General features: G+C 32.4%; 1 protein-coding gene across 20 annotated transcripts; it reads right to left on the bottom strand.

Moving 5' to 3' along the window:
- Positions 1–2,115: 2,115 nt before the first annotated feature.
- On the bottom strand, positions 2,116–9,837 carry LOC129303113 (salicylic acid-binding protein 2-like). 20 transcript variants are annotated; one of them, XM_054942167.1, is made up of 7 exons: positions 8,933–9,837; positions 8,278–8,370; positions 8,019–8,186; positions 7,627–7,782; positions 5,573–5,960; positions 2,587–2,712; positions 2,116–2,510 (listed from the first exon to the last, which is right to left on the bottom strand). In XM_054942167.1, the coding sequence occupies exons 4-7, from the start codon at positions 7,659–7,661 to the stop codon at positions 2,229–2,231; spliced, it is 831 nt and encodes a 276-aa protein (XP_054798142.1). In that variant the 5' UTR covers positions 7,662–7,782; positions 8,019–8,186; positions 8,278–8,370; positions 8,933–9,837; the 3' UTR covers positions 2,116–2,228. The 20 variants fall into 20 exon arrangements, with proteins under 20 accessions (XP_054798142.1, XP_054798140.1, XP_054798139.1 ...); XM_054942165.1 differs by having other exon boundaries at positions 8,278–9,837; XM_054942164.1 differs by having other exon boundaries at positions 8,019–8,370.
- Between the last annotated feature and the right edge of the window lie 230 nt (positions 9,838–10,067).

Here is a 10,067-nt window from a genome sequence, read left to right as displayed (position 1 = left end):
CGTTCTCACGAATGGGTGTTGTGGGGTGCCTAACACCTTTCCCACACTCAATCAACTCCCGAACCTATTTTCTGTTTTCGCAGATCACCCTTATCCTCCTTTAAATGGTTTTCTGAGATTTTTCTTAAAATCTTGGTGGCGACTCCCATTTCTCCGGTTTTCCTTCCAAAGGCCCGGAACCTCTGCTCTCGCGCCATTCGCGTCGCATTTTCGGGTATGACACTCATTAAGTCATTTGACAAGGTAATTATGTTTCACACTTCCTTATAATGTTCTAGATGTAATTATAATTATATGACTTAATTTTTTTGATTTTTACATACTCAATCAAAATCAAAGAACAAAAAAATAATTGAAGCGCATGGTAATATCTTTAAGGAATATAATACTATGAATAAACAAAAAAGTATATCCCATGGAGCTTCAAAAGTGAAAAGGGCTAGTAATTATCGTGAAGCTCTTCGATCTCTTTTGCCAAAGCTTACTGTTGATGGCCAAACAATTGCAATAAAATTTGAAGAAGAAATATATTGCAAAGATAGTTGGAAATATCTTGATAGAAATACAATGATGGAAATACTTAATCGAGAATGGGTGAGTAATTTTGCTATCAACATGTGAATAAGGTGCTTGTTTCATAACATCCTTTGATATTGATTGTTTTATTTCGTATCATATGATTGATTTTAATACAATTTTCTCTGCTATTTATCAAGGTATTTATACATTTCTTTTTTGAAAGGCACGAAAAAAGAGAATATATTTTCATTCATTAGTTCTCATAATATTAGTCATGAGTCAATGTTGAATGCATCTAAATAAGTAAATCTTATAACAGAAATGTTCACAAAGAAAGAAAAAGTTGAAAAAAAAAAATGTTATTCTTAATACCTTACAATGCTGGGTAAGCATTTTATTAATTATTTCTTTAATTTCTTGATGTGTTAGATACATCAATTTTATTAAAACATAATCAAAGTTTACATTTTTTTTAGAAAATATTGAATTTTGATTGTTATCAATTATTTGGTTGTTCTTTTGCCTTTAATTTATTGTCTTAATCCTCTATCTATATTTATAAGAATTATTTTACATATTCATATATATATATATATATATATATTTGCATCAATTATCATTAGTTAATTTATCTCTATTTTGGTAGGGCATTGACAACTTTTTAGGTCACAAAGAAGTCGCCTTTTCCAAAATAAAGACTTCTCAAAGAGTTATCAATAGACAAAGATCATAGTATATATATACTTGAATGATTTTATTGAATTATTAAAAATAAATTTATTTGCTTCATAAAGTTAGATTAGAGAGTATTAGATCTTTTTATAAGATCTCTTGACCTACTTAGAGAACTTAAAAATATTAATATAGTTGTAAACTTCTTTGTTGTCTTGCAATGTGTACATTTTTATTGTATGGTTGGATTTTTTACAAATTGCTGAACTACTTATATATTATTTGATCTGTTGTACTAGTAAAAGATTTGGGTGTATTAAATTTTATAAAATTATTTAAAAAATAACATTATGTGACATTTCTATTGTGAAGAAATGTACATTTTAAATATAAAAAAAAATCACCAAAGAGGTGGCATTCATGAAAGGAATGCCACCTCTTTAGACGAACAATAGGTGGCTTTTCAATCTTTCAAAACCACCACTATATGCTTTCAATTTAAAAAAAAAAAAATAAATCAAAGTGATGTTTTCAAATTGTAAAAATGCCACCTATTGAATTTTTAATTTTTAAAAAATATATCACAGATATGGCGTTTATACTTATGAAAATGTCAGCTCTATTAATTTGGGAAAGGACAAAGGTGAATTTCAATCAAGAAAAAATGTCACCTTCTTAGTTTTTTTTTTTTTGAAAAAAAGAAACTTAAAAGAGGTGGCATTGGTAGGGAAAAAAAAAAACGCCTTTGCTCTTACATCAATCTTGTGATGCTTCAATAATTAATGAAATGCCACTTGATATTTATTATAGTATTGAATTTTATAGTGTTTTATAAATATCACAAAACTAAAATTTTAAACACTATCAAAGTTCATTTCTATAATAGTGAAAGCATAACACCAAAAATAAGTTTAAAGTCTCACACAATGCTGTTGGACCTATAATTTAAAAGTAAATTTGCTTTTTTATCAAAATAAAAAGGAAAACACAAAAAAAAAAGTACACAAGGTAATTAAGTCTGGGAGGCAAGAATGAAATCAGGTATACTTATTAACAAGGTGGAGGAGATCCAAGCAAAGTTGATACGTGTTCGAAAGCATGGGCATATGATCAGCATCCGTGATTTCCACAATCTCATGAATACAAGCACTTTGGACCATCCATTTCTGAAACTCCACTGGAATCGCCAAGTCCTCTTTGCACACAATATAAGCAACCGGAACTGACCCATATCCCTCTTTGCTGAAGCTCTTGGCCTTCCTCAGTTCTTCAAGAAAAAGCGAACATGGCCTTACCAAAGTATTGGCCAGTTCAAGATCCTACAGATCGAAAATTAAAGGTCAGTTCAATCTGTCAACATGGGATTCAAATTAATGCAACAAGGCATATACGCACCTCAGAGAAGCAGAGTTGATAGAGATTCTTACGTAAGAAATTGGGTCCGAATAATGTTAAGCTTCCACTGGGCGGTAACTCATTGTCCAACATTCCATTGCCATTAGTTTGGTTTCTTTCAGCGTGCTAATTGCCATGTTTCATATCAAATGGTCTGTTAGTATATAACTAATCAATTTTTTTAGGATAATGAAACTTTTAATCCTTCAATTATGTCTCAGTTATCAATTTGGTACTGTAAGTTTAATTTTTATCAGTTTGATCTTATATTTTTTTAAATTACCACATGTGTTCTTTAAGTTTTAAAACACAACTTGACCCAAAATAATTTAATGTACAAAGTATATTAATAACTTAGCATATATATGTGTGTGTAGTTAAATGAGAAAAAAATAAACCCTCAAATGAGTTTAGTTTTTATCAATATAATTCCTTACAATGTGTATATTCTCTTATTTTTTTTTAAAAAAAATTAAAGCCTATTTTTCTCTATCTAAATAATGATACTCATTTTCATTAACCTATATAGCTGTTATCAATATTCTATTTTCCAAGTAAGTAAATATTAATAGTGTAACTTCTTTTTAAAATAATATAGACTAAATTGATAATAAATATAAACGTAAGGGACTAAATTGATTAAAATTAAACTTGAAAAATTAAATTGATAATTGAGATAAACTTGACAAGAGGCTGAAAGTTGCATTATTTTCTTTTTTTGCTATTACATACTCTTTCTATTGAAAATACTCCTTCGGTCCTTACTTTCAAACCATTTTATGTATTTTAAGAAAAGTTAATTTTATTTTCTTGATATAATAAAAAAGCGAGATATACTTTTATATTTATCCTTGGCTTCGAATAATTGCCTCTACATCTTCACATGTTGGTAACTTTTTCTTTGTATATGGTTATGGAGGTACTGGTAAAACATTTTTATGGAATGCTCTAACTACAACATTGCGTTCTAAAGGGAAGATAGTTCTTGCTGTTGCATCAAGTGCAATTGCAGCTACTTTGTTACCATCAGGAAGAACTGCACACTCAAGATTTGCAATCCCAATTGATATAAATGAAGATTCAGTCTGTAACATCAGCCAGAGATCCCCACTTGCATATTTGTTGCAACAAACAGAATTAATCATTTGGGATGAAGCTCCAATGATACGTCGCCATTGTATAGAAGCATTTGATCGCTCACTCAAAGATATAATGCATTGTGATCTACCATTTGGAGGGAAGTCTATAGTCATGGGAGGTGATTTTCTTCAAATTCTACCTGTAATTCCTAAAGGTAGCAGGGCAGATATTGTCAATGCATCCATAAGTTCTTCGTACTTGTGGAGTTATTGCAAAATATATAAATTGACGAAGAACATGCGGTTGACATCATCTTCATCCTCTTCTGATCGTGAAAAAATAGAGAAATTCTCATAATGGTTACTAGATATTGGAGATGGCAGGGTTGGAGAATCAAATGATGGCATTGTAGATATTGAAATTCCATCAGAGATATTGATTACTTCATACAAGGATCCTTTGGCTGCAATTGTGTCATCTACATACCCAGACTTATTGGATAATTTGTCCAACACAGCATATTTCAATGATCGGGCAATCCTTGCACCAACTCTTGAGTGCGTTAACCAGATAAATGAATTCATGTGTGGTATTTTGCCTGGTGAATCGGTAGAATATTTCAGTTGTGATTCTGTTTGCAGATCATCACAAGAAAGTGACTCATTCGAGAATCTTTACACTACTGAGTTCCTTAACACAATTAATAGTTCTGGTCTACCTCCTCATAAACTTACACTCAAGATTGGTGCACCGGTAATGCTTCTCAAGAATGTTGACCAAGCGTCGGGATTATGTAACGGTACAAGATTGCGAATCACAAAGCTTGGGAAATGTGTAATTGAAGCAGTGACACTTAATGGTTCAAGCCCAAATCAAAAGGTTCTTATACATAGGATGGATATGAATCCTTCTGAAAATAGATGGCCTTTCCGCATGCAAAGAAGACAGTTCCCAATCATTCTTTCGTTTGCAATGACAATAAACAAAAGTCAAGGCCAATCATTGTACAATGTTGGTCTTTATCTGCCAAGACCAATTTTCACACACGGCCAACTGTATGTTGCACTTTCTAGAGTCAGAAGCATAAATGGGTTGAGAATATTGATTCATGACATTGATCAACAAGCTAAGTCAACCACTACCAATGTGATCTTTTATGAGATCTTTCAAAACCTTCAAGCTATAAATGCATGATTTGTTTATGAACATTGTTTTTTTTTTGCTGCTTATGTAGTGAATAATGACTTCCTTATTGAACTCTTTTGTGGCCAAATACAATAGTTTTTGTTAAGTATTATCACATTTCTTTCTTCACCACATGCCACATATTATGACTATAATTATATGAACTATATTATCATTACTTAAATTTAGTTCTTTTTATCAGGTATACCCGTGCGATGCACGGGATTGTGGCTAGTTACATTAAATAACTTCATACTAATCAAGAAGGGGTAAAATTAAAAAAAAATAATTTAATTATTATAAAATATCCTATATTTTGAATCAAAAATTACGTCTATAAAGTGTCTTGTAAATAACACTGGAGGGAGTAATTTTATTCAAGGCAGTTAAAATAACTGCTTAATATGTTACACTTTTATAATTCAAGTTTGACTTGGCTTTCAATGTAATTTATATAAATTAAGGATTTGACCAACAACCCAAAAGATCATGGAACAAAATTTCGTTATTGATGTGAAAATCTTATTGGTAAGAGAGATTTATAAATATATCTCTAAGCACTTTTAGAGCTTAAAAATATGCTCTAGCCCTAGTGAGTCCCTAAGACCCATAACATCTAAAATTTTTTCTTTTTCATAAGAAAATAATTCAATAATTTAACTAACATTTTTCCATCAGTTACCTAGCAACATCAATAACAGAAGGCTACCTTGAACCATACCTCGTCCAAGATGCATGAAGGTGGGTGTTGAGTATCAGGAACAAAAGCTGCTACGAAAACAGCGAGTGCTATCTTGTGAGGGAACTTGTCCATGGCAAGTGCTAAACTCAACCCTCCAAAACTGTTTCCAACAAGAACAACCTTTTCGCTTGGAGGCAATGATTCCAACAACTCCAAAAGAGGCTCAGAATACTCAGCAAAATTACCAACATCTTCTATTCTCTTGGGGTTGATGCCTGAAGCTGCAAAGTCCAGGACTGTGACCTTGTTGCCTGAAGACTGAAGCTGAGGCTTGAGCTTGTACCAGCACCAAGCTCCGTGCACCAGAACATAGTGCCTTTTGTCCTTATTTTCTTCATTCATTTTAGCATCCATGGAAATTGAGAAGCTTCCTATTCAACGGAATTGGTCAGTGCTCCCGTAGGTCTATCTTTCTAAAAAAAAATTTAATTCATTTACTATTCCTTGCATGCTTTGTACGTCATAAACAATATAGAAAAAATTATTTATATAATTAATGCAAGTATACAAGCAATAAGCAATTTCAGTATATATATAAGAGATCAACAACTAATTTATTCAATGCTATAATATACATGATTATAATATAAATTACAACCAAAGAATTCAAAAACATTTTCAATCCTCCCGTGCTTACATAGTACAAACAAGTGCATCTAACACCATTCTTACTTAGTTGAAAAGTACCCAATCATATTCTATCTGCAAAATATATTAAAGAAAAATAATTTAGTTAAATCATAAATATCATATTAATTATGAACAAACTCACCTGTTCAATAATCATAATAAGAATAATCATAATACATGATTGGCAATGCATTTTCTATATGTTTTCCTTCTTTAAAAAAATAATAATAATCATAATAAAAATAAAGGAATTAATACGTGATGACTTTGTCATCATGAACTTGTCTGAACACCTTTTTTTTAGTCATAATACCAGAGTTCAGACCAGGACATACTGAAAGGTTCTAAAAACAAATAACAAAGACAAAATCAGGGATAAAACTATATGATGATTGTGTTTAATCATACATGGTTTTACAACTTCAAGAAGATTTTGGTAGGCAGTTATGTTAATTTTATAATATTGGGTATCAAGAAGTGTACCAAATTCTTGTGTTTAGTGTATTTGTATACAAGATATCTAGTCTCATCTAATATACCAGCAAGTATGAGATGACTTTGTTTTAGATGAAGTCAATAATCACCATGAAAACTATGGAAATTTCACATCTTAATTTTATCATAGTTAATTTTTCCACATAATCAATTAAATGTGAAGCAATGAAGGGTATTTTTGTGAAAAAGTAATTAATGCATAAGATCATTTTTAAAAGTGTTTTATATAAAAAGACCAAAGCAAACCACTTAAACAGGTCATATGAATTTTACAGCATATATAACTTGCCAAAGGAGACCTACCCTATGACTGATAAACTTATTTTTTGTTTTCTGATCTCTATATGTATGAGTTAATGTAGAAGACAATTTTTAAAAGTGTTCTATTAAAAAGGCTCAGCAAAGTTTAATTGTCTTGAGGTTGATATAAGGCACACCAACACTTTACTATGAGTCTAAAAGATTAAGCTGTCAGCAGAAGACATGCTAAAAGTTTTTTAATTATCTCTACAAGGATACATGATGAAGAGTATATAATCACCAGCATCCATTGTCTCAATAAACACTAAATTACATGGAAGGCTATGTCAAACAATTACAAAATATTAACTTGTGAGATCATTACAAGTACTTATTATAAGTAGTATTCTTGTTATTAAATCATTATAAGTAGTATTCTTGTTGTTAAATCATCTAACTATAGAAAAACACATATAAAGAAAGATAATACACTAACAGCATGATAAGTGAAGATGGTTTTGTTGTCCAGGTCTGATAGCTGAAACATCAAAACAAGAATTCACTTGGAAATTGGAATGATAGTTCCTTGAGCATACACTAGAAACAGATTTTGGCTAGCAATTGGATTATACACACAAAGATAAGTTCAGCACCAAATTACTTCATACCTGCAAGACCCTAGCCAAACTTGGGATTCCCCCATTGTAGTTATAATGATAAATGAAATCTCCTTGTTTTGTAATATTATCCCCAGTTAGCTGAGGAAGTTTCCCACACATTAAACTATCAAGATCAATTTCTTTATTCCAAGGAACCATTCTTACCTGTTTACCAAGAATTTAGTGAGAAAAAGAAATGAAAACCCAGTGACAATCGTTGTCTGAGCAAAGTAGAAACAAGAAAAACCAATTCATCCGTTCACTAATTTTTTTCCATTTATATTAGTCAGCCAACTAAAACTTCTAAGCATTGCAGGTAGTTTGGTTGAATTTGACATAAATTGACTTCAGTTTAATACAAAGAAAGGAAAGCATTTTATAAAGCAAAGCACCACTTATACCTTGTCAAAGTTTACTATAAATATTGTGATTGGCTCTGGTCTATCCATCTCTACGACGTAATTTCCCTCAACACCCATGTCAAATATGTAGGCATATAGCCTCTGAAATATGTGCTCCAAAGCTGTTCCTTCAACTTCAAACAAGGGTAACTTCCATCCAAATTCAATCTGGAAACTTGGAACATTTTCTCAAGACTAAGGAGACATATTTTCTAAAACCAACCAAGAACAACAAGTGGCATGTAGAACTGGATTTTACCTCTCTTGCTTTTCCTGTAGGAACCATAGCTTCTTTAAGTGTTTTCTCAACTTGATTTGATTATGATGCAGGGCCTAATCCTAAGTTTCATGCCTCTCAGAAATAACAAGCACAAAAAATACTAAAGTCATGTGATATATTGGTTGTAACCTTTTGGTTATACAATTAAGTCTTTAAGAAAGAAACAAAAATCTAATCCAGTGGCCAGATTACACAGTTAAACGCCGAGCAGCCACATTTCCTTTTTTATTATTTTGCCAATAGATATGAACCAGAGTTAATTAACTTCAAGCGAAAATCAATAATCAATAGCACCCAGAACTTTAGTAATCTACATAATCATATGCATCCCTTATTCCCAAAACAAGGAAAATCAAAGTTTTACTTATTGAATGCTTGGCGCAAGTTTGCCAAATATGTATAATTATAAAGTAAATTACTAGTGCAAAATAACCAAATTGACCCACTAAATGCATGTATCAACTTCTTATCAAAAAGTAAAACAGCATAGTTGTTAGTTAGGTAGCAATAATTCTAGCTCTGCAGTCAAGACATTGAATACAGCATATGAGTGTAAAAATCAAGGACATCTTGCATTTCACAAGCAAAATCCACTCCATGAAGAACATGTCAAGGCAAAGGAAAGAGATGAAACCTTTGATATATGCGCCCCAAGACTTCAGTGAGTTCCTGAGCATTAGAAGCATATGAAAATTCCTAGATCAAATCAGTAAAGAAAATAGATCCAATCCTCAACGTAATTCACGGCCTTTTTCTCTTCTAGATTAAAGGCAAAGATTGAGGTAGCTAGCTCAGAGCCTAAAAGTTAAAGCAAATTTCAAATGTGGGTGAAATAGGAACGGTGATGAGCTTCAGATCTAGAGCACACAATTGGTGACGCAGACAAGATGTTAGAACAAGGAAGAGGAGCCTGAATCACTGTCTAGAACAAGGAGGAGACACGACAATGGGTTGCGGAATCATCGAAGGAGGAGGAGCTATCCAGATCACAAAATATGCAGTTAAACAAGATTTCACAAAAGTAAAAAGTGAAGGAGTTATCCACTTGAAGGAGCAATGCACTTAAAGGAGCGAACCCACCCAGACTCGAGCACACGGACTCACACAGACCTCCAGATTTGAACCCACTTGAAGGGGGTGATGCACGGACCACGGCTTCTCCAGCAGGGAACTTAAGCACACAGGGATGACGGACCCAAACCTAGACTCAAGCATGAGGACGAAGGACCCAGAACGGCAAAAGGAAGAAGGATGCGGACGATGGTGGACTCGACAAATCCAAAGTTTAGCACCGAACCCAAACTCCGCGGACGACGGCGAAAAGAAGGAGGGCGCGGACGAAAGTGTCTAAAATCTGAACGCAAAAATGAAGGGAGTTGGAGAAATATGGAGTAAAGTGTGGTCGAAGATGGAGAAAGAGTGGTCTGGTCTGGTCGAAGAAAATGAACAAATGAAGTCTGAAGAAAACTCAGTCGAAGAAATGGAGTGGTGTGGTGAGTGAAGCACTTGAACAAAAATAAAAGATAAAAAAGGATACGGGAGCTTTTCTAGGATAAAAAGATCTTGTGTGTCCTAACCTGCGCTCTTTTTATAAGAAGGGCTCTGGTAGGGGTTCAAAAATAAAGAAATAAAAATTTATTATATGAGAGCCTTTTTATAGATAAAACGTTATTGTGTTTTTCTAATCTACAAGAGCTTTTTTTTAATAAGCAAAGCTCTTGTAGGTATTCAAAAATAAAACAAAAATAAAAAGTAGTATATAAGGGCTT

This window comes from Prosopis cineraria, unplaced genomic scaffold (genome assembly GCF_029017545.1).
Source record: "Prosopis cineraria cultivar Desert tree isolate PC_DT_omini unplaced genomic scaffold, ASM2901754v1 PC2, whole genome shotgun sequence".
Classification (NCBI taxonomy): domain Eukaryota; kingdom Viridiplantae; phylum Streptophyta; class Magnoliopsida; order Fabales; family Fabaceae; genus Prosopis; species Prosopis cineraria.
Note: the sequence above shows the minus strand (reverse complement) of the source record. Positions and strands in the feature narration are given on the sequence as shown.

Coding starts and splice junctions, on each gene's coding strand:
- LOC129303113 (XM_054942163.1), bottom strand. CDS start 8,984: ATGCTTCTAATGCTCAGGAACTCACTGAAGTCTTGGGGCGCATATATC. Junction 5,965..8,932: donor TTGGGGCGCATATATCAAAG/GTTTCATCTCTT, acceptor TCCGTTGAATAG/GAAGCTTCTCAATTTCCATG. Junction 2,511..2,586: donor ATCAACTCTGCTTCTCTGAG/GTGCGTATATGC, acceptor TTCGATCTGTAG/GATCTTGAACTGGCCAATAC.